The sequence below is a fragment of the Herpailurus yagouaroundi genome, unplaced genomic scaffold (assembly GCF_014898765.1).
Source record: "Herpailurus yagouaroundi ecotype Mexico unplaced genomic scaffold, PumYag 190, whole genome shotgun sequence".
Lineage (NCBI taxonomy): Eukaryota > Metazoa > Chordata > Mammalia > Carnivora > Felidae > Herpailurus > Herpailurus yagouaroundi.
This window is the reverse complement of record NW_024412421.1, coordinates 30,976,297-31,000,921: the sequence shown is the minus strand read 5'-3', so window position 1 is coordinate 31,000,921 and position 24,625 is coordinate 30,976,297. Positions and strand designations below refer to the sequence as shown.

Here is a 24,625-nt window from a genome sequence, read left to right as displayed (position 1 = left end):
TACCAGTTTTTAAATCTTTATTCACAAATCAGTATAGTATGGTGAGTCTGAATGCCATATGTAGGATAAAACAGACTATGAAAGGTATCATACTTACACAGGAACTATTATATTACTGAATCATCTGATATTGTACTCCCTGCAATAACTTAATAGACCCAACTCTACCCTTTGAAGGGACCAATTTTATGATTTTCCTAGAAAGTTTTGAGTTGAGGATAGTTTCTTGCGATTTCTTTCCATGATCCAAGGCTTCAGACAAACTCATTGGAAACAGCAATTAGAACTCAGTCTCTCCAGGATCGAGGAGAGACAGGAGTGAGAAAAAGGACACCTAGTCACTTTTTAAAGGCCCACAATTGCTATGCTTTGCAGGATATGGGGGAGCGGGGTGCACACTGGAGGAGGAAAGAATCCGTCCCAACAAGCATATTGAACATTTCTGGACTGTCAATATTAAGAATGAATTTCTAAAACACAAGTTCATACACAGAAGCTGTCCAGCTAGCTGTTAACTGAAATGCATATGCAATATATTCAAGGAAAAAGTGTGCTTACAAAACCACAGACATCCTATTTGTCTCTAATTTTAAAATAATTCATTCCCTTATTGGGTATGCAAGTGAGCAACGGAGAAAGTGGTGCGTCTGCAATACCTGAAATTAAAAAAACAAAACAAAAAAAGTCAGTTTAAAAATGGCCAAGATTAGAGGGTGGGTGGATCATGGACCCCCGTGATGTACAGAAGGAGAATATACGCAAAATAGGGCACGCGGGGATAGCAGATGGGAGCCAGGAGGAAGCTCAGAGGTAATTAGCCAGCAGAGAGAGAGGATCAGATATAGTGTGTTGTGAATTCTTCCCGCCTGTAAGATAAGCTACTTACCAGCTGGTGCTAAGGATTTCAATGCTTCCAGAAGATGCGGGCTAGAGAACTTTATTAGGCACCGGAGGGGCTCTTTTCTCTCAGCCAAGATGCCTCCATGGAAGTCACTTTTGAATTTCGTTTCAAGCTGTCAACAAATTTATTTATAAATAACTACCAAATATATCAGCTGTAATGGCAAACTGTAATTAAATCAGGTGATGTCTTTCATTAATTCTTGTCCTCAAGAAATACAGGGATTGACGGGGGCGGGAGCCATTTAATTTGCTAACTGCAAACGTAGAGGGCAACCCGTGTGTCAAAAGGCATCATCCACAAAATGCCACGTATGCACAGTGCCCGCACACAAGAGACCTTGGAGGTCAATTCTACCCCCAGGTGATCTTCACCTGAGTATTTAGTTTGCATTCTTACTGGCAAATTAGCACTATCTTTTGAAATCTGTCATTTCGATGTAAAAATGTCATGTCTTTCGAGTCACTACCATGGTTGGTTTTTACCTGATTATGGAAGATTTCAAAAATACACAAAAGTAAGGAGCACAGGCAATGAGTCCCCATGTGCACGTCACCCGGCTGAAACCATTATCAGTTCATGGCTAGTCTTCTACCAGCCCACCTCCTGTTCCATGCTGACCACTGCCATGGGACTATTCTGCAGTAAACCCCAGACACGATGGTATTCCATCTGTAAACATTCAGTACCTAGAAAAGACCTAAGAAGGACTCTTTTTGAATTGTTTTTTTAATGTTTATTTATTTTTGAGAGAGAGAGACAGAGTGCGAGCAGGGGGGGGGGGCAGAGAGAGAGGGAGACACAGAATCCAAAGCAGGCTCCAGGCTCTGAGCCATCATCACAGAGCCTGACATGGGGCTCGAACCCACAAACAGTGAGATCATGACCTCAGATGAAGTCAGATGCTTAACTGACTGAACCACCCAGGCGCTGGTCTTTTTTTTTTTTTTTTTTAATATTTTTTTATTTTTTAGAGAGAAAGTATAAGTAGTGGAGAGGGGCAGAGGGAGAGGGAGAGAGAATCTTAAGCAGGTTCCACACTCAGCGCAGAGCCCAACATGGGGCTCGATCCCACAACCCTGGGATCATGACCTGAGCCGAAATCAAGAGGTGGAGGCTCAACCAAATGAGCCACCGAGGACGTGCTCCAGAAGGACTCCTTTTAAAACCTTCACCTCCGTAACAGTATCAGACCTAGAAAAATTAGTAACAATCTAACAATCCTTTAATATCAAATATCCACTGGCTGTTTCAATAGGTACTGGAATCTTAGATTCTAATTTCAAAATTCTTTTCCTTAAAGTGCCTCTTAAAATTTACAGGCAGTATTTTGAAATGTTTAGAGGGTGAGTATTGTCTGCAACTAACTCAAATGGTTCAGAAGAAATCCAGAAAAAGAAGGAAAGGAAATGTGCAAAATGTTAACAATGGGTGAACCGAAGCAAAGGGAAAACATGTTCATTGCAAGGTCCTTGCAAGTGTTCTGAAGGTTTGACGTTTTTCAAAATAGAAAAGGTAGGGAAAATTAATAGCAGGCATGAATCAACGTGCACTCTGACTTACAGAACAGAGCGATTCTAAATTGTAGCCATGGGGGGATTTGCAGATTCTTACTTATTCTCAGTGGTTCTCTTTAGTAGGCAGAATCAGCCAGAGAGCTTGTAAGAACAGATGGCTGGGTCCCACCTCCAGAGTCCCTGATCCAGTAGGACCACGGTGCAGTGGGCCCAATAATCTGCATTTCTTACCCGTTCTCAAGGGATGCTGATACGGTGGCTCCAGAGACCACACTATGAACCAGTGTCCTAGACTATGAGTTGTTCAAAGGAACTGGGTTAAAACTGTCATGTAGGGAGCCCAACTTGAAAGATATCAGCTTTTCCCACTAAAAACAAATCAAAGGAAACAGGTGTTGGGCCTGGGTGAGCAGATCAATGGCGGATTTAAAGCACTGCCTATAACTGTAGGGGGTGCAGAAGCAGAAAGAATTTTACTAGAGGAGAGGAGGGTGTTATGAGTAGGAGTGCCAGTATTAGATTGGGGCAATCGTGATATAAACCTTGAATTTTTCTAATGGTGGCAATGGGCTTGCCCCCAGCCTGGCCTTCCTGGTGGGCAGTGGCACAGTTCTGGAATGAGCTAGGTTTATAGTATTGACTAGGCTACTTACTGGTTTCTCTCCGGTGATGCCAACTGGTCTAGGTATGTCACGACTTCTTTATTCACTCTTTTATTCAATGAATATTTATGAGCACCGACTACAGGCAAGTGTGGACGGGCTAGAAAGGGGATAGCTCACAACTTTTTTCCCCTCAAAAATACAGATCACAGCTGGTTACACAAAACTAAATGAGTACCTAAGATGAAATCAAAAGGCAAATTCAGAATTTCTAGAAGTCTCCTTCGCTAACATGGGCACTTAATACATACGATAAAGACGTCTATTTTAACTCTTCAATTTATCACACAGAATACAAAGTGAGAGTGACGCTACTTATCATGGTGAGCAATGAATACATCTGACACTGGCCTAACCTTGTGGGTCGACACCACTTCAGTAAGAAAAAAGAGAAGTTAAAAAAAGAAAACAGTGATAAAGGAAAAGAAAGTTTCTTATTGTCGTTTTCCATCTAATTTTTTTTCTTTTACAAACGTATGGATAACTCATAGTTCATGTTTACAGCAATGTCCCACCTTATATTGTGCAAATTCTAGTCTTGGTTGAGGATAGTCTCCAAAAGTTTCTTGAGTCACTCTCTGGACTCTCTCTTTCTCGATTCTGTTTTCATGAATGATCCTTGAATCCACTATACATGGAAGATTACAAAAGAAAACAGACATTAGAAATATCTTTCATCCATAAAGTATCCTCCTTTCCTTCCTAACTTTTCAACTGGCTCATGTCATTTAAAGATAACATTTACTGGGGTGCCTGGGTGGCTCAGTCCGTTAAGCGTCCGACTTCGGCTCAGGTCATGATCTCACAGTCTGTGGGTGGAGCCCCGCGTTGGGCTCTGTGCTGACAGCTTGGAGCCTGGAGCCTGCTTCGGCTTCTGGGTCTCCCTCTCTCTCTGCCCCTACCCTGCTCGTGTGTGCATGCTCTCTCTCTCTCAAAATAAATAAACTTAAAAAAAAAAAAAGTTTACCGTTTCTTGATTGCAGTAATTCCTTACTATAGGAAAATTGGAAAGTGCACGCTGGTAAATAAAATAAAAATCCCCAATAATTCTACCAATGAAGGAAAAGCATTGTTAATGTTTTAATATATTTTGTCTAGCTCGCCCCTCACTTCTTAAAATTATTTATTTATTTATTTATTTATTTCGAGAGAGGGCGCAAATGAGTGAGGGGTGGAGAGAGGGAGCGAGAGAATCCCACAAGGGGCAGAGAGAGAGACAGAGAGAGAGGGAGAGAAGCGAGGCTCACCCAAAGTGGGGCTTGAAGACACAAACCGAGATCACGAAGTCAGATGCTTAACCGACTAAGCCACCCAGGCACCCTTAGCCCCCTTTTTAGCAAATAAAAAGATATGTATTTTTTAACTGGGATTATAAAATACACAGAGTTTTGTATCCTGCTTTCTTTACTTAACATGACATCAACAGCGGTTCCTATGCCATTGGAAAGTCATAAACGTATTTAAATCATAATTGCTGTACTATCTCATTTTATCGCCAAATCATTGCTGAGAGACAGGAAAATGTTCATTTCTATAAATGTAGGCTGTACCCCTCCACTCTTCAGTAGTTGTTTACTCTGCTGTCCTGGGTTTTCCACGGACAGACTCGCGCCACCTGTGAGGAGCGACACAGTCACAACTGAGTATTGCAGAAGCAGTTTATCCAGCGCATTCCGAGCTGGGGCTCCAGACTCAGACAGACTTGGATTTCGTCTCTGGCTTCGGCAATTCCTAGCTGTGTTAACTTTGCCTGGCAAGTGGCTAAACCCATCTGAATCCCAGCTGCCCGATGAAGAGATTGTTCCGGCACTGCTATGAAGATGAAGGAAATGATACCTGTAAACATCTTTGTGTGGTTCCTGGCACTAAAGAAATGCTTGACTATTAGTTAATTTTTGTTTTTAGTGTTACTACTTGCCATTCTAGTAAGTGCTAGAAAGAACCTACGGGAGCTTGGTTTCCCCCTTTCAGCAGAAAGTTAATTTGCAATTTTTCGGAAAGCAGTAAATAGTTTTGAATCAGGCTCCTAGTGATTAAATGTTTTACCAAGTAATAGAACTCTAAAAAGGAATGATGCGCTTCCAAATTTCAGTTTTATCTTAAAACACACATACTGTGCATGTCCAGCTCAAGGGTTTCTTGTAGAGGCATAGTGGAGTTGTGAGTTTCAAACTTCTAAAAAAAAAGAAAGAAAGAAAGAAAGAAAACTGAATCTTTTCCTAATTTTAACATCTTGAAATATAAATAATAAATGGCTTTAGGACACAGGTACTAAATGTATTTGCAATGTGATGTTTCTGCTTGATAGCTACGCCTTCATCACCACAAAACACCTGCTGACATTCCTTTTAGAAAAACCACTTTCCTCCTGGAAGCCAATCTCTCATTCCCTACTCACGCTGCAGCAACTGTTTTTGTGTTTGACGATGTGAATTTTCCTAGGAATGAATGCAACTGTCATAGAACAGGTGGAAGGGTGGTGGGTAAGGGGGGGGAGTTTGCTATGGGAGAAAATCATTAACTTAATGTTAGATTTTTTTTTTTTTTCTTTAAAGAGTGGCTTGCAGAGAGCCATCACTTTTTTCTATTTAGAACAGATGAAAATACGTAAGTGTGACATATCTAAGGGCTCAGAGATATACAGAGAGCATTAACAATCCACTTACAGGGGTCTAAACATATGGGCCCGCAGTTGCCATGCAGAGCGAAAAAGAACCCTGAGTCTGTGCAAAAGGCCAGATCTACTTTTATCATTAGAGGAAACAATGCATTCAAATAATCTTAAGAAATAAATAAATTGGGGGGCTTAATAAACCGACGCTTTCTCCTTTCCTTGTAACCCCTCTATTACCTGCTTGGCTGATGGGACAAAAATTAATTCTGCTTCTGTCTTGCATAATGGAGTAACAGAATGTAGCTTCAAAAGACAGTGTCAAGTTACTGTAAAGATAAAATAACTTCTAACTGGAAGAGCTCATTTGGAAGCTGGGCTCTCTCACGTAAGCTCTAATGACTGATGAGCAGTATAAAACACAGTGCAATTATAACAAGATGATAGTGGGGGACCGTTGTTTCCTTTCATGTTGACTGAGAGCTTTCTCCGCTTCAGTAATAACGGAAGTGATCTCCTTCTGTTGGAGGTGGACTTTCCCACCTGCCCAGATGCTTCTAACTCAAGTGTGAAAGAGAAAATGGAGACACACACAACTTCACAGAGTCACTGATGGGCTCACCTGATTATACTGTTTGAAAACAATAGCCTTCAGAGAGTCCAGATACCGGCTTCGGAGGTCCATTTTCACAATCTTATGGTGATTGCTAGCAACTGTCAGTGCCTGGAAGTGAAAATTAGCAAGACCATGAGGCTTACCGTGTTTATCCCGATATTTATAATATCTATGGTATTTGATTGAATTTTTGCATTAAGCACACGTTACTTCTTCCTTTTCTTATATGTAAGGTAACCATTTATTTATTTCCCAAACAAGGAAATGACTGATGATGAAAGGTGGCAATAATAATACTTTAGAAGGCAGAATCCAAGACTCTGAGTTCGACAAACTGAGGTTATATCCTACATATTTTGTGATTTACTTTACAATAAGGTAATTACATGAAAATATAATTTTATGACTGTTGGTGATACAAAATAACCACAGAATTCACTCCTTCAGTGGCCGTTTTCCAGTGATTTCAGTATCACATGTCCCTTTTTAACTTGAGAGAGAGAGAGAGAGAGCATGCATGAATGAGCAGGGGAAAGGGGCAGAGAGAGAGAGAGAGAGAGAGAGAGAGAGAGAGAGAATCCCAAGCAGGCTTCACACTTGGTGCAGAGTCTGACGTGCATCTCGATGCCACAACCCTGGGATCATGACCTGAGCTGAAATTAAGAGTTGGACGCTCAACTGACCGAGCCACCCAGGCATCCCTCCGTTCCCTGTATTAACAATTAAAATTCAGCATCCATTCAGAAACCAAAATGGCACCGTGCAAACAGTGGAATCTAGCACCGCATGCCAAGGGACCCAGAAGGGTTCCTGCCCACTTGTATACTGGGTAACAGGCAGACAAATCATGGTATAGGCTGTCCCTTATTAGACCTACCTTTTGCAAGTATTTTCTATCACTCTGTGGCCTATATTCTAATTCTTTTGATGTTGTCTTTTGCACAGCTGAAGTTTTAATTTTAATGAAGTTCAGCTTATCAATTATTATATATTTTTCTATAATGGATTGTGCCTTTGGTGTTACATCATTGCCACACCCAAAGCTATAGAGGTTTTCTCCTATGTTACCTTCTAGGAGTTTTTTTTTTTTTTCATTTTTTTTTTTAATGTTTGTTTATTTTTGAGAGAGAGAGAGAGAGAGAGAGAGAGAGAGAGAGACAGAATTTGAAACAGGCTCCAGGCTCTGAGCTGTCAGCACAGAGCCTAAACACTGGGCTCGAACTCAAAGCTTGGAGATCATGACCTGAGCTGAAGTTGGACGCCCAACCTACTGAGCCACCCAGGTGCCCCACCTTCTAGGAGTTTCTGTAGTTTTAGATTTCTGAAGTTTCTATAGTCTTAGATTTACTGCTATGATCCATTTTTGAGTTTATTTTTTGTAAAGGGTACAAAGCCTACACAATCTTCTTTTTTTTCTTCCTTGTGGATGTCCAGTTGCTTTACCCTCATTTGTTTCTAGTTTTTTCTTTTCAACATTTTATTTAAATTCTAGTTGGTTAACATACCATGTAGTATTCGTTTCAGGGGCAGAATTCAGGGGTTCATCACTTACATATAACACCCAGTGCTCATCACAAGTGCCCTCCTTAATACCCATCACCCATTTAGCCCATCCCCTACCCACTTCCCCCCATCAACCTGGAGTTTGTTCTCTATATTTAAGAATCTCTCATGGTTTGTTTCCCTTTTTTTCCCCCTTTCATATATTCATCTGTTTTGTTTCTCAAACTCCACATATGAGTGAAATCACATGATATTTGTCTTTCTCTGACTGATTTATTTCACTTAGCATAATATACTCTAGCTCCATCCACACTGATGCAAATGACAAGATTCTCTTCTTTGGATGGCTGAATAATATTCCATTGTATGTAGACACCACCTCTTCTGTATCCATTCATCAGCTGATGGACGTTTGGGCTCTTTCCATACTTTTTGGTTATTGTACACAATGCAGCTATAAACATCAGGGTGCATGTGCTCCTTCAAATCTGTATTTTTGTATCCTTTGGATAAATACCTAGTAGCACAGTTGCTGAATCAAAGGGTAGTTCTATTTTTAGTTTTTGAGGAACCTCCCTACTGTTTTCCAGAGTGGGTGTACCAGTTTGCATTCCCACCAACAGGGCAAGAGGGTACCCCTTTCTCCGCATCCTCGCCAACACCTGTTGTTTCTTGCGTTGTTAATGTTAGCCATTCTGACAGGTGTGAGGTGGTATCTCCTTGTGGTTTTGATTTGTATTTCCCCGATGATAAGTGATGGTGAGCATCTTTTCACGTGTCTGTTAGCCATCTGGATGTCTTGTTTAGAAAAGTCTCTATTCATGTCTTCTGCCCATTTTTAACTGGATTATTTGTTTTCTGGGTGGTGAGTTTCATAAGGTCTTTAAAGGTTTTAGACACCAACACTTTATCGGATATGTCATCTGCAAATGTCTCCTCCCCTTCCGTAGGCTGCCTTTTAGTTCTGTTGATTTGTTTCCTTCGCTGAAGCACATATTTCTTCTAGACTGAAAGACAATAAGAGAGCTCCAAACCAATACTTGTGTTACGCTCCCACTTGTAGAACACTTTCTGCTCCTTATTTTAGGAAATCAAGGATTACGTGTGGCATTTTATATAAAACGCTTATGAGCAGTTTAAACCAGGGGCGCCTGGGTGGCGCAGTCGGTTAAGCGTCCGACTTCAGCCAGGTCACGATCTCGCGGTCCGTGAGTTCGAGCCCCGCGTCGGGCTCTGGGCTGATGGCTCAGAGCTTGGAGCCTGTTTCCATTTCTGTGTCTCCCTCTCTCTCTGCCCCTCGCCCGTTCATGCTCTGTCTCTCTCTGTCCCAAAAATAAATAAACGTTGAAAAAAAAATTTTTAAACCTACATAGACCTCGGAGATAAGGGTAATAAAAATACTATAGCTTATAGTAATTGGTTCCATACCTGACTCAGAAGGGGTGTATTGCTCTTCAGGTGGCAGAAGGAAGTGAAGGCGTAGGGAGTCTGGGAATAATACACCACATAAACCGGTTTGTACTGGTTGGGCTGTCTGTACTGTGTTCCCCAGGCGATTCGAATCCATACTGCATTCTCCTCAGCGTCTCTGAAGCTGACCGTCACCTTAATAAAAAGAAGATTTAAGTTTCCTAATTAAAATCTGTGGCACTAGGGGGCCTGGCTGGCTCGGTGGGTAGAGCATGTGACTCTTGATCTTGGGGTTGTGAGTTCAAGCCTCACACTGGGCATAGAGATTACTTAAAAAAAAAAAAAGTCACATTAAAAAAAATAAATCCATAGCACCAACAACTGGTGCTCCTTAGGGGTGAAGGATGTCTGTGTAACCTTGCACACAGGCTGAGATCTGGCAGAGTCTGTAGTTTTCAGTACAGTGTTCTGGGGATCTTTGGGAAAAGGTTTTGTGGTTGTTTGGAATTATGCATTTATGCCTTGCAAAGTCTTTTGAAAACACATTTTATTTTATTAAAAAAAATATTTATTTTTGAGAGAGAGAGAGAGAGAGAGCGTGAACAGGGGAGGGGCTGAGAGAGAGGGAGACAGAGGATCCAAAGTGGACTCTGTGCTGACAGCAGAGAGCCCCATGCGGGGCTTGAACTCACGGGCCATGAGACCATGGCCTGAGCCAAAGTTGGACGCTTAACTGACCTGGCCACCCAGGCACCCCAGAAGGAAAACAAATTTTAAATCCTACAATCAGGGTATCACAGTTTTTCAACAATTTCTTGGGCTTGTCCTGAAAAACTGTTCACTGACCTGTAAGAGTTCATGAAATAAGGCAAGCTTACAAATGGCATACCTGATTTATAAACAAGACTTTTTGACATCGAGCACAGACCTAGCGTGCACTATAAAGTTTAATGGTAAGATCTCTCTGGAGTAATGGGCTCAAATATATTAACCCAAATGTTCTTACGCATTTAGCTCAGATGCTAATGATTACTCTAAAGTTACGTGGCAAGAATATAGAAAATTCTACTTGGTTTCCATTTCATGGATAAAATACAGATCTTTCTAAACTTTTAAATGTAATTGCCAGCTGGGTTAGAACTTAATGGCCTCCTCCTAGACTCTTAACTGCCCCCCAACTCAGCTTCCCCTTGGAAGTCAGACCCTGGACAGGAGGCAGCCGATGCAGATGCATTTGGCTTGCCCACGGCTCCTTACTTCCTCCCTCTTGGATCCCCAGACAAAGCAGGTGGTAAGAAGGCAGTTACTCCGACTCCGCCCACTCTTCATCTGGCTGCTTTCCCACATTCCCTCCGTATATGAAACAAAGAGCCCTCCCCAGGTTGGGGTGTGGAGTGTGCGGGGCTGTCTGACCTGCCCGAGTGAGGAGCCACAGCGCTTGGCCCCGACAGGCGCCCAGTGGGCCTCTGCTGGCTTGTGTCACATTATAAAAGCGAAGCCTGTAAAATCAAGATTGAAGGCACTACGTGGAGGGTTCACCTTTACCAGAGAGAGAATATCGGTTGCACTCAACATATTCAGGTAACCTCTCTAGCCTACAATGAGGATAATGTAAGCAAGGGCTTTTGGAGAAGCTTAAAAGAGGTCTGTGTCCTTCCTAAATTGGATGTGTGGTTGGGCACACACGTACGCTTTCCTGGAGAGGGGTGCGGTATCATTTACCAAAATTTTCACAAGAGTCTATGATCCAAAAAAAGGTTAAAAATCAATGGGCTAAGATGTTCTATCTCACATTGTTCTAGTAAAGATGATATTCAGATACCTGAAGAGGTAAGGCCCAGATGCAGACCTTTACTATTTTCCCAAGAAACTACCTTAATAGACATCATCCTTCAATAGCAAGGATAAAGCACGCTTCACTGAGGATAGCTCAGATTAATACTGTTCAAGCTGAACTAGGAGATGAGTCCAGCCAAGTGTCCTAAGTGGTTTGGCTAACCTGGGATGGTACTGCTGGCCAGGGGTACGCTGGCCGTAAACTGGTCATAACTGGCTACTGAACATTGCAGAACAAAGTTTACCATGGGAAACAAATGAAGCTTACAATACACAGAATTGCTACGTACTTAACTATGTTAATATATTTAGTACAGATTACCATTATTGTACTACACGATATATAGGTAAAAAAAGGAAAGTAAATGTGCCACCCTTTTACAATTGAAACACATTTTTTAGTTTGTCTCTTTTTTATAAGTTTTCTTTTTAATTTTTTAAATGTTTATTATTTTTGAGAGAGAGAGAGACAGAGCACAAGCGGGGGAAGAGCAGAGAGAGAGGGAGACACAGAATCTGAAGCAGGCTCTAGGCTCTGAGCTGTCAGCACAGAGACCGTCGTGGGGCTTGAACCCATGGATCGTGAGATCATGACCTGAGTTGAAGTTGGATGCTTAACCAAATGAGCCACCTAGGTGCCACTCTTTATAAGTTTCCTAAGAACAATGTATTTTGAATAGTTTCACCTGGTAAGACATACGATTAATGACTCTGCCTCTCTCTCCGTGTCTCTCTCCCTGGCATACAGAGACCATACCCTCAAAGGCTCTGGATCAGATCCCCTGTAGCACAGTCTCCATCCATTACACCCCAAGTTAGGCTCCCAGCTCCCCCTCGTACCAGCTTCATTACCCCATTGGTTCAAGGGCAAGAGTTCATAACCTGAAGGCCCTGATCAGAATCAGCATGTCTACAAACTAACTGAACTTTGGCATTTCCTTCAGTCGTGAAGGTAGGCAAGGAAACGGTAGAATGTTAGGAACTATTACTCTGTTGTCTGGACAAATCCCAAATATTTTCTCACCCCGTTATAGCGTTGCACATGCCTCAAAAATATCATTTATGCCATCACTACTTTGAAACTAGTTGTTTTTAGACCTACTGTGAGATTATTTACTGTGTTAATAAAGAAGCACGAGTACTACACCACGACTTCGTATTTTAATACCTTAATAATGGTATTTTCACGTATTTGGTTTTCCTTGTAATTCTCTATATTATAGCATTTAAAAACGACTTTCAAGGGGCACCTGGGTAGCTCAGTCAGTTAAGCATCCAACTTTGGCTCAGGTCATGGTCTCACAGTTTGTGGGTTTGAGCTCCACGTCGGGCTCTGTGCTGACAGCTCAGAGTCTGGAGCCTGTTTCAGATTCTGTGTCTCCCTCTCTCTCTGCCCCTCCCCCACTCACGCTCTGTCTCCCTCCGTCTCAAAAATAAATAAACATTAAAAAAAAAAATAAAAAAAAAATGACTTTCAAGAAGTGGCCTATAAGCTTCACTAACAGCAAAAGGGGTCCTTGGCACAGAAAGGTTAAGACACCTCCTGTAGAGCAGCAGGCAAGTTACTATTCAGTCCTGGGCACCAGGAGACTCTACTTGGCATGACATCACCATCAGCAGCCTTTTGGAAAGTGGGGTTATCCAGCTGCTAGTTAAGTCAGGAGGAAGACAGCGAAGTCGGCTGGGAGTCCTCAGGTAGTTGAGAAATGGGGTTGGCACACGTGGTCCAGCTCAGGGCAGGGGAACAGGGGAGACAGAGAAGACACCAGGGTGTTGGGCATTTGCCGGCCTTTTGGGCAGGAAGATCTGACCAGTAAAAAAGCTCCTTTGTTCACCCAGCCTTTCCCACTAGTCTGCCTGAAATTCATTCAGGAGGGAAAAGCTTTTGGAATGCAGAAGTGATGGAAGAGAAGAAATCTAATAACTGAGGGGTGTTTGGGTGGCTCAGCTGGTTAAGCATCCAACTTTGGCTCAGGTCATGATCTCATGGTTCATGAGCTCAAGCCCTGTGTCAGGCTCTGTGCTGAGAGTGTGGAGCTTGGGATTCTCTCTCTCTGCCCCTCCCTTTATTTTGAGAGAGAGAGAGAGAGAGAGAGAGAGAAAGAGAGAGAGCAAGCACAAAGTCCGATGTGGGGCTCGAACTCATGAAACTGTGAGGTTATGACCTGAGCTGAAATCAAGAGTCAGACGTTCGCCCGACTGAGCCACCAAGGTGTCCCTAAATATTTTTAAAACTACAGCTGTTAAAGGAATGAGGAGGTGGATAAGGAGGTGGCAAAGCCTGTGCCCAGTCCATTCATGCTGTCAGAGGGGAGCAGGACAGTTGGTTTCCTCTCAGGGAGACTATGGGTCCGGAGGAAGGCTGACAATTAAAGCAGGAAGTAGGAGGCATATGGTGACAGGAGCACAGGACAGAGGACCGCCTGCCAGGGGGATCAGGGACACTCCCTGAGGGGGCCAGAAGGATACGGAAGAGTGAGCTGTGCAAAGGCCGGAAGGATAGGGAAGAGCAAGCTGTGCAAAGGCCAGGTCGGGGAGGTCGTTCCAAGGAGAGGGAACAGCCTATGGTGAGCTCAAGGGCTTGAAGAAGACTGGTTCGGTTTGGGTGGAGTGTAGACTACAGGTGGTGACACCTGACAGGCAGGCAGGGGATCCAGGAGGGCACGAGGAGAAACACATCAGGAGTACGGACCCTAAGAGTGTGAATGAATCTGAAGAAGCCAACGATTATAAGCAGTGGAAAAGGCTAAATTAGTCAACAAATGGTGTTCGGACAACTGATTAGCTTCTGACAGGGAAAGGACAAAGGACTCTGTCACCACCTCCCCCATCTCTCGCCGCAGCCGAAACTAACCAGGGGAGGGCTGAGTGCAGAACCTTGTGGTGATGCTCCAGTGAAGAGCAGGAGGAAAGGAAAGAGGGTGGTCACGAAGAGCAGTTTAGGATGGGCTGACGACAACCGGGAGAAGACAAGAGATTCAGGATCAAGAGGGTTTGGCTGTTCTCTGACACGTGACCTTCCCGAGCACAAGAAATGGATGCTGTGCATCTGGAACGTGGAAGGTGGAGGTGTGAGACCCTGCCAGTGTAGATGTGAAGGGTATGACCTCGAAGCCAGCTGCCCGCGTTTAAATCATGGCTCTGCCGCTCTGCCCCTGTGGGACCCACCTTGCTTCGTCAGGAGGGTGCAGTGAGTTAGTGAGTGGCAAGGACTCAGCGCAAGGCCCCACACACAGAGGTGTTTGCAATCGGCGTTACTGCTGAAAGAGAACAGGCCATGGGATTTTGAGATCTCACTGGTGCCCCTGAACAGGGAGGTTCTCAAACTTGACTGGGCATTAGCAAGCACCTGGAGGGCTTTGGCCCACCCTTACAGCGTCTGAGGGAGCCCAGGTATTTGTATGTCGATGTTCCCAGGTGATGTTGATGATCAAACTGTGAGAACTGCTGCCTTTAAAATACAGATTCAATATGGCGGCAAGAGCACTGGCCAGAATGGAAAGGGCCTAAGCATGAAGCCGGTCAGGATGCATTACCCTTTCTTTTTTTTTTTTTTTTTTAAATTTTTTTTTAATGTTTATTTATTTTTGAGAGAGACAGAGACAGAATGCAAGTGGGTTAGGGGCAGAGAGGGAGCCACAGAATCCGAAGCAGGCTCCAAGTTCTGAGCCATCAGCACAGAGCCTGATGCAGGGCTCGAACCCACGAGCTGTGAGATCATGACGTGAGCTGAAGTCGGACGCTTAACTGACTGAGCCACCCAGGTGCCCCTGCATTACCCTTTCAAATGGTCTTTTGGGGGAGGTTTTTGAAGGGGGCCACTAAATACCACCCTTCTTCCCTGTCCTTCTGGATCAACTGAGAATAAGGCAAAAGAGTTGGCAGGTGAGGCCAACACATATTTACCAAGAAATGGGGACTGGCTCATATCCATAGGCAGGCGGCCCTCCAGATAACAAAATCCATTCAGGCAGACCTAACCACATAAGTGGTGGCATAACCACTCTGGGAAGCCTCCACTGGTAGGGGCAGAGCTGGCCCTGGACGAACAGATCAGAACGTGTGTCCCTGTGGGCACCTGCTCTCACTCAGGTTAAGTTGGTGCTCCTTCCAGAGAAAGGTGAAGGGGATGGTGGAGGGACGCCGGTGCCATTGGGCCTATGGGACCCCCTCCCTGTGAAGGACACATCGGGGACAAGAAATAAATATTTCCTCCCAAGAGTGTTGTGGTAGAAAGAACAGAGCTTGAGGACGAGCATGGAGAATGGATGTCGTTCCACCAAGACCGCAGCATGCTTATAAGCAGTAGAGTGGGAAGCGGTAGAGAAGTGATTACAAAAGGGATAGAGAACAGAGAACAAGGCAGGTGGGCCCTCTGAGGATGCGGGGGTAGGGGGGGATTCAAACGTCACACAGAAGGGTCTCCATAAGAAAAGAAATGAGGGAAGATGCTCAGTGACGAGGGTGTGCATACAAGTATGGCAGACGTCACAAAGCGGGAGCTGAAGAGACATAAAGACCACGTCGTGGAGTCTGCATATGAAGAGGGAACACCACTCTTCTGGAGCGGGCAGCCAGAGCACGGGGACAGTGATAGGTCCTGTCTTTCCATGCAAGCAGGACTGAGGCAGATTGAGGTGGGAAGAGAATGAAGTAAGGGAGGCTGTTAAAAACATGACTGCCTCAACCTACGAGAAGATACTCGGTGGTACCTGTGGACAGTGGAGGGGAGCTGAAGATTCTACGGGGGCTCCAGAGTGACACCAAGCGATACCGTAGCCACTGGCCTGAAATTCACTACAGTTACATGAGATTAATGTAGTAGTTTCTCAGTCATGCTGGCCACATTGCAACTGCTCCATAGCCACATGTGGTTACTAGCCCGTGTACCAGGGGCGTGGACACAGAACATTTCCATCACTCCAGATAGTTCTGGCGCGTGATGCTCCTCTTGAGAAAGAAGCAATTGGCCTCAAATTGACAGGTAAGGGGTAGGAGAAGTTTCTATAATGAAGTAGGATTTATCTCTGATCTGGCCTAGAATAGTATGGGATATTACTAATTAAAATTAATTAAAATTCTTACAAAAACAAAAAACAAACACAAACCAAGGTAGTAGCAAATTTTAACTGCACAGATGCCTTGAAACTGAATTTCGTGGAGATTCAGATAAATTCTATTCTTACATTTTTTAATGCTCTCCGAAGAATTTTCTCAAATGAACTTTTGAATCGTTCCATATCAAAAAGGTCAACGTCTTCACCTGTCAAGGTCAAAAGAAAGTAAAGACAAATCAATAAAGACAAATGTTCAAGAAATACATGTGCAAGGACTCTGAAGCTAAGTATTTTGTGTAACGTCAAAGAGGGACACTGATCTAATCATACCAATGCTGCCGGTACCTTGGATACAGTGCCACTGAATAATTTTTCCCACAAAAGAATAATTTTGAAATTACTCATTGTGAAAGAAGAGACATTAAAAAAAAATTTTTTTTTGTTTATTTATTTATGTGAGAGATAGAGCAAGAGAAAGAGAGAGAAGAGCGCGCGCCCGCAGGGCAGTAGCAGAGAGGGAGAGAGAGAGAGCCCTAAGCAGACCCCGCACTGTCAGCACAGAGCCTGACTTGGGGCTCAATCCCACGAACCATGAGATCATGACCTGAGCTGAAACCAAGAGTCAGACACTTAACCAACTGAGCCACCCAGGTGCCCCCAAAAGAAGAGACATTTCAGAGGAACATATTAGTATTCCTTTTAAAAATGCCAAAATATAAAATATAAATTTCAGTTTAAAATGGAAAACACCGGGGTGCCTGGCTGGCCTAGTTGGAAAAGCATGTGACTCTTGATCTTGGGGGTTGTGAGTTCAAGTCCCACGTTGGGTGTAGAGATTACTAAAAATAAAATTAAATTAAATTAAAAAAAATGGAAAACATTACCTGGTTCTTTACTCATTTGAAAAACATCCCAAACTTTCTGGTGCTGATGAAATTGAGTATCTGAGAGAGGGGGGAAGAGCTTATTACTGTCACATCACAGAACTCTCAAGTAACGTGCTTATACATACCTATTTTAAATATGTATTTAATGTAATATGATGCCAGAGAAAATAACAGTAACTTATCAACTAGGTCATACACATTTTTATTCAAATATAAATTTTACGTGAATTAAATCTCCCCCGGACAACTAAAACAAATCATAAAGAAATACTCAATATAGTAGAGGTTTCGCATCTACTCTTACTTAGACGATTTCTTCTAGTCCCACACGGGTCTCCTCCATGGAACCCCTCACTCAGCCAGCAGAACAGGGATGCTGTGCTCCTCACGACTGGTGTTCGCACTGGCTGTTCCCTTTGTCGGGAGCCCTCTTCTCCGAGCTCGAGGTGCCCCTCATTCTGGTGTCTACTGGGAGGCCACCTATGCACAGCAGCCTGCCCAGATCCCCTGCCCAAAGCACCCGCCCACTGCGCCCTGTGCCCTGTGCTACTTTCCTCCGTAGCTCTTAAAGCTACCCGGGAGCTCACTCTGCTAGGACTGAGCTACCAGCCAAGTCCAGTCCGCTTTAACCCTTGCATTTCCTGTCCCCGCTCTCTTCTCTCCATCCCCCCACCCCCCCATCTCACTCAGGCTATATCCCTGTCTTGCTTGGCTGCTCCAACAGTCTGCTGTTGGGTCTCCCCCGTCCTCCCTCGTCCCTGTCTCTGCACTGAGAGTTTTGAAAAAACAAGAACCTGATTCTTTTCTTGCTCATTATCTTTGGAGGGCTTGGCTTTATTCTTAGAATAAAGACTGAAATCCTTCGAGGGGCTTCTGAGTCTCTGAATTATCCCCCTACCTATGCCTCATTTGTTTTGACCCCCTCCTGCAGCACTGGACTCCCATCTCCCGCCTTCTCTCTGCTCCCCTACTTACCCTCCTGCTCCAAGACCTTCTGGTGCTGTGCCCTTTGCTCTCCTGCTCCTTTATGTCCCCTTTCCCCTTTGCCTAGTTAATGCCACTCATCCTTTGTGGCTCTCAGCTCACGTCTTCAAGGAAGTCTCTCCTAAACCCTTGGTGTGGCCGACCCCCTTCTGGTCTCACAGACCCTCTGCCTTTTCTCCTTCCCAGCACTTGCGACAGTCTGTGAGAATGCATTTGTGTGACTCGGTGACCTGTCTCCCCCCTGAGACTGGGGCCTCTTAAGAGAGTATGAATCAACCTGTTGGACCCAGCAGTGCCTAGCAAACAGCCCATTGCGTGGTAGTAGTCAAAGAACATGTGAACAAATGAGTGAGAAAGGGGAACTATGTGGATCTACCCTTTACGGTCTAGACATCATCCAGTCACTGAAAGTGAGACACACTCAACCAGAGGCAGATGCGCTAAATGAATTCAGCTATTTCGTAGTTGGAGAAGAATATAAAGATGAATGTTGTTATGCCCCAGGTCACAGGAGGCAGTTAATATCAACTGATAATGATTAATTAGTAAATACCAGGTTTTTTTTTTTAAGAATTTTTTTGTTTTTTAACGTTTACTCTTTATTTATTTTATTATTATTTTTTTAATGTTTATTTATTTTTGAGAGAGAGAGACAGAGTACGAGCGGGGCAGGAGCAGAGAGGGAGACACAGAATCTGCAGCAGCCCCTGACTCTGAGTTGTCAGCACAGAGCCCGATGTGGGGCTCGAACCTACTGCCCCAACTGTAAGATCATGAGCTGAGCCCAAGTGAGAAGCTCAACCGACTGAGCCACTCAGGCACCCCCTTATTTACTATTTATTTTTGAGAGACAGAGTGTGAGCACAGGAGGGGCAGAGAGAGAGGGAGACACAGAATCTGAGCTGTCGGCACAGAGCCTGATGTGGGGCTCGAGTTCACGAACTGCAAGATCACGGCCTGAGCCGAAGTCAGACACTCAGCCGACTGAGCCACCCAGGTGCCCCATACCAGACTTTGTTTTAAGAACATGACATGGACTCATTTCATCCTCACTGTCACCTTATGTGACATCATCATTATTATTTTTTTAATTTTTTTTTTCAACGTTTATTTATTTTTGGGACAGAGAGAGACAGAGCATGAACAGGGGAGGGGCAGAGAGAGAGAGGGAGACACAGAATCGGAAACAGGTTCCAGGCTCTGAGCCATCAGCCCAGAGCCCGACGCGGGGCTCGAACTCACGGACCGCGAGATCGTGACCTGGCTGAAGTCGGACGCTTAACCGACTGCGCCACCCAGGCGCCCCATGTGACATCATCATTATTATAAAGGTTTGTCCAATGATAATACTGAGGCAGGGATGTCAAGGGCCTCCGCCAGGACTCACAGGGAGACAATGACAGAGCCATGAACCGAACCCGAGAAATCTGGCCCTGGAGCCTGTGTTCTTAGACTCCACAGTCTGTTGCCTCCTGATGAGGGAAGTAAACATCCTAAAGAAGAAAATACAGAGAAGAAACCTAGGGTACAAGGTGGGGGGAGGGGAAGAAAGAAATGGAAGGGGAGGAGAGGTAACAAATTACACCGTAATAGGAACAAATTCTCGTAAATTTATTTTCAATTTCTGTTAAAGACACAGAGCCTAACAAATGTGCTTAGTGTGTGCCAGTGACCGTGCTAAAAGAGCTTTTCAAGCATTATCTTATTTAACCCTCCCAACGACCCTGTGGAGTAGGTACTATTGTTTCTCCATTTTTCTTGAGAGGAGTCTAGGCCTAGCAAAGCCATGTGACCGGGTGAAGGACTGGAGACTGGTAAGTGACAGAGGAGGGACTGAAACCAGGTCCACCTGACTGATATCCAGAACTGCCTCTCTGACAAAAGGGGATGGGGTAAGTGTAAATACAAATCACCGACACTCACAAATGATGTCTAAAAGGGCTGCGTCACGGAGACTTGCACGCTTACTCTGAAAGAGAAGATAAAATACTGAGTGAACGTGGGGGATAGTTGGGTTCTGCTACACTTATAGCACATTTTAGAGTTGCTTAGAATGAGTGTCACCAATCTCTGCTTTCCTGCCAAGTAGCAGATACAACCGACTCCTGTCTCGGTAAAGGCACTCTCCACTCCTCCCCCCACAATCTACTCCTCATTCATCACTTTCAACTTCCTGTTTTGTTTTTTAATCAGCTGTATCCCTCTAAACTTCCTCTACATCAGGGTTTCCCAACTGGGCATTAATGACATTCAGAGGTGGATAATTCTATGTGTGGAGGGCTGTCCCAGGGTGTTAAGGAACATTCTGGCCTCTGCCCAGCATGAGCCAGTAGTATTCCCACAGGTTTGACAACCAAAAATGTCTCCAGACACTGCAGGCAAAATTGTCCTGGTTGAGAACCAATGCCCTACACACATCCATTGACATCATGCATATTATATATCGTTTTTTGATGTTGTACATAAAGATCGAGTTTACCTTATTTAATGGCTGAAGAATATTTTGTTATGTGGACGTAACATTATTCTCCTATGTGCAACTATTTCCAATTTTTTATTTTTTAAACAAGGTTACTTAACATCTTATTTATGTATAAATACTTACATGTTTGTACCTAAGTATATGAGTATCGATTATAATACTTATACCTCTTTTTTTTTTTTTAATTTTTTAATGTTTATTTCTGGGAGAGAGAGAGCGAGCGAGCTGGGGACGGGCAGAGAGAGAGCGAGACACAGAATCCGGAGTAGGCTACAGGCTCTGAGATGTCAGCATAGCTGACGCAAGGTTTGAACCCATAAACTGCGAGATTATGACCTGAGCCAAAGTCGGTCGCTTAACCGACTGAGCCACCCAGGTGCCCCACCTCCTTGTTTTTTATTAATTTTTCCATATAAATCTCCCACAGTGGAATTGCTGGGTCATAAAGCATATCTATTTAAAAGTGAGTGAGGGGAGAATGTACAGGAATAGGGGCGTTCTTTATACTTATGCGTGCAACTTTTCTGAAAATCTGAAATTGTTTTAAAAGGAAAAGTTAATAAACATACGTGAAAGAGGGAGTCTCTTCCCATACAACTTTACCAACACATCTGAGTATTAGCCTTTTCATCTTTAGGTGCAAAATCTAATAGGTAAAAAAAGAACACTTCTCATTATTTTAACTTGTATGGATTGTATTTTCCCCCATGGTGGTCACTTTCTTACTGATACGTAGGCATTCTTTGGAAGTTGAAAAAGCCAATAAAAAATTAGCTTCTTCCTCACTGTAGTAGTAGATAGCCCACATCCCTTCACAGCTTAGCAGCTGCACTAAATTTTAGACTCAAAAAAGGAAGCGGGGCGCCTGGGTGGCTCAGTGAGTTAAGTGTCTGAGTCTTGATTTCAGCTCAGGTCATGATCTCACAGTTCCTGAGATTGAGCCCTGCTCTGACAGAAGGGAGCCTGCCTGGGATTCTCTCTCTTCCCCTCCTCCACTCATACTCTCTCAAAATAAATAAACACTGAAAAAAGAAAGAAAACCTTTGGAGCACCTGGGTGGCTCAGTCGGTTGAGCATCTGACTCAGGTCATGATCTCATGGTTTGTTGAGTTTGAGCCCCATACTGGGCTCACTGCTGTCAGTGCAGAGCCCGCTTCAGACCCTACATCCCTCTCTCTCTCTCTCTGCACCTCCCCTGCTCATGCTTGCTCTCTCTCTCTCTCTCAAAAATAAACATTAAAAAAAAAAAAAACCTTATTAAAAAAAATCTTATTAAAAGAAAAAACCAAAGGGGTTGCATGATGCTTAAGGTTCATCGTCTTGAACACTGTTATCACCTCACAGAGCAGAACCAAGTCCTGAACGAGAGATTCCTTTCTCTGCCGGAAGTTTACTGTCTGCAGTTGATTCTCAGGCAAAAAATCCCAGGCTTTGAGGATTGTCATCATTTCGGTCATTGGGATTTTCAAGATGGTCCTCTTGATAAACTCGGCAACAGTTTCATCCATTTCTTTGGCACTTCAATAAAAACAAAAACAGCACAGCAAAGTATTAATCAAATATCAAAGGTTAACTTAATGGAATTTTTCAGCATGTTTTTAGCCAGGATTTTGATTTGTAGGTCAAACACCCAAACGTTTACCTTTTTTTTTCAGGCATTCTGCAAAATGTTTCAAAAGGAGGATTTGATTCTTCTCTCCTTAAGCCACATATTTAAATGGCTTTGGAGGGGCGCCTGGGTGGCGCAGTCGGTTAAGCGTCCGACTTCAGCCAGGTCACGATCTCGCGCTCCGTGAGTTCGAGCCCCGCGTCGGGCTCTGGGCTGATGGCTCAGAGCCTGGAGCCTGTTTCCAATTCTGTGTCTCCCTCTCTCTCTGCCCCTCCCCCGTTCATGCTCTGTCTCTCTCTGTCCCAAAAATAAATAAACGTTGAAAAAAAAAAAATTAAAAAAAAAAAAAATAAATGGCTTTGGAGGTTTTAAAAATTAGTGTTCCCTCTCCTTGACAGGCTAGAGTGTTTTAATCTTTTGATGGGAATGACAGGTAAATCATTCACTCATTTACTCATTCATGTAACAAAATCTGAGCACCCATGTGTGCCAGGCACTTTTGCAGGCATGGGGGAGAGATACACCTTTAACCAAAAAGACAAAAATCCCAGGGCGCCTGAGTGACTCAGTTGGTTAAACAATGGACTTTGGCTTGGGTCATGATCTCACAGTTTGTGAGTCTGAGCCCTGTATTGGGCTCTCTGCTGTTAGCACAGAGCCCGTTTCAGATCATCCACCCCCCACCACCCCCCTGCTCCTACCCTGCTCATTCTCTAATAAATAAATAAAAACTTAAAAAAATAAAAAGACAAAAACCCTGCTAGTGTGAGCATCCATTCTAGTGGGGAGAGAGAAGCAACAAGAAAATCATAAACTGTGTGAAAAGTGGTAAGTGCTGCAGAGAGAACAGAGCACTGTTAGGAAACGAACCATAGTTAAAGTGGAGCAGGCTGGGAACAAGTCGGGGTGGTGGGGATGGAATGAGTAGGCCTCATACAGGTGACAGTTGAGCCCGTACTTGGAAGAAAGAGTGAGCCATGTGGCTGGCTGGTGAAAGAACTTGCTGGGCAAAGGGTACAGCAAGTGCAAAAGCCCTGGGGCTTTCAAGGAACAGTGAAGGATGTGAAGGATGCCTCCAGTGTGGCCAACTTACTTACTGTAGACAGTAAGGAGGCACAGAGGAGGTAATAAGGTCAGAGAATACGGAGGGCCCAGGGGTCACTGCCACGATGATGGCTTCTACTCTGACAGACACTGGCTGCTGGAAGATCCTGAGAAGAGGTGGGATATGCTCCTGTTTAGGTTTTCTACCAGGATCAATCTGGCTACTGTCTTGGAGGGGGTGGAGGGTGGAAGTAGGAAGCCAGGTAGGAGGCTGCTGCAATGCAGATAGGAGATGATGGTGGACCGAGGGGGAGGGTTGGGAAGAGGTCAGATTCTGGATCTGCTTTTAAGAAAGAGCCCACGGGATTTCCTGATGGACTCGATGTGGGGTTATGAGAGAAAGAGGGACTAGAGGTGACACCGATGTTTGTACCAGGCAGCTGAAAGGACAGAACTGCTATCCCCTGAGTTGGGGAAGACTAGAGGTGCGGGCAGAGACAAGCTCAAGAATTCCATTTCGAACATGTACGTTTGAAGGTTGTTAGACTCCAAGAGGAGATGCTGATAAACAGTGGGATACAGGAGTCCAGAGGACACAGTAAGAGATAGAGGTGAAGAGGGCTGCAGTCTCTTTCTCATTTAAGGGATTACCAGCTAACATAGTGTTACTACCTCAGTTTCCCTGCCTGCTGCCTGACAGGGAGAGTCTTCAACCATCCTAAAGGTCTTGAGCCCCAAATCTGGCATGGTTTCCTCAGCAACAGACAAGGGCAATGATTTTCAGGAGCATCTCCTAGTGGCTGTCTTACAGCTGTGGCACTGGGAAGGGGGGTTCTGAGCCCTTTCATTACCTTCCTCAGGGCAGAAGCTGTGGGCCAAGGGTGGCAGCTGATCTCAACTGTTACCTCATCTGGGGGCACTGATGGGCATCTTCCCCTGCCCCCCATTTTATTTTTTTCAACGTTTATTTATTTTTGGGACAGAGAGAGACAGAGCATGAACGGGGGAGGGGCAGAGAGAGAGAGGGAGACACAGAATCGGAAACAGGCTCCAGGCTCTGAGCCATCAGCCCAGAGCCTGACGCGGGGCTCGAACTCCCGGACCGCGAGATCGTGACCTGGCTGAAGTCGGACGCTCAACCGACTGCGCCACCCAGGCGCCCCTCCCCCATTTTAAAATATGGTACACAGGCGTGCCTGGGTGGCTCAATCAGTTAAGCAATGAACTCCTGATTTTGGCTCAGGTCATGGTCTTGCCTTTTGTGAGTCTGAGCCCCACGTCGAGCCCTGTGCTGGCAGTTCGGAGCCTGCTTTGGATTCTCTCTTTCTCTCCCTCTCTCTCTGCCCTTCCCCAACATGCATGTGGGCACGTTCTCTCTCAAAAGAAATAAACTAGGGGCGCCTGGGTGGCGCAGTCGGTTAAGCGTCCGACTTCAGCCAGGTCACCATCTCGCGGTCCGTGAGTTCGAGCCCCGCGTCAGGCTCTGGGCTGATGGCTCAGAGCCTG

General features: G+C 44.5%; 1 protein-coding gene across 5 annotated transcripts in view; it reads right to left on the bottom strand.

The window, feature by feature from the left end:
- Positions 1 to 24,625, bottom strand: part of CENPN (centromere protein N) — a 26,946-nt gene continuing 2,321 nt past the window's right edge. For 3 of the 5 annotated variants that reach the window (XM_040443196.1, XM_040443198.1, XM_040443197.1), the window contains exons 2-11: positions 21,804 to 21,984; positions 19,908 to 19,953; positions 16,998 to 17,057; positions 16,243 to 16,319; positions 9,239 to 9,415; positions 6,314 to 6,415; positions 5,195 to 5,255; positions 3,596 to 3,708; positions 887 to 1,013; positions 1 to 656 (exon numbers count right to left, since the gene is read on the bottom strand). In XM_040443196.1, the coding sequence (XP_040299130.1) occupies positions 574 to 656; positions 887 to 1,013; positions 3,596 to 3,708; positions 5,195 to 5,255; positions 6,314 to 6,415; positions 9,239 to 9,415; positions 16,243 to 16,319; positions 16,998 to 17,057; positions 19,908 to 19,953; positions 21,804 to 21,974 (1,017 nt within the window). In that variant the 5' untranslated portion in view covers positions 21,975 to 21,984 and the 3' untranslated portion in view covers positions 1 to 573. Of the gene's footprint in view, positions 657 to 886; positions 1,014 to 3,071; positions 3,259 to 3,595; positions 3,709 to 5,194; positions 5,256 to 6,313; positions 6,416 to 9,238; positions 9,416 to 16,242; positions 16,320 to 16,997; positions 17,058 to 19,907; positions 19,954 to 21,803; positions 21,985 to 24,625 lie in introns of those variants that run through there. The other 2 variants (XR_005780856.1, XM_040443199.1) reach the window with 2 other exon arrangements.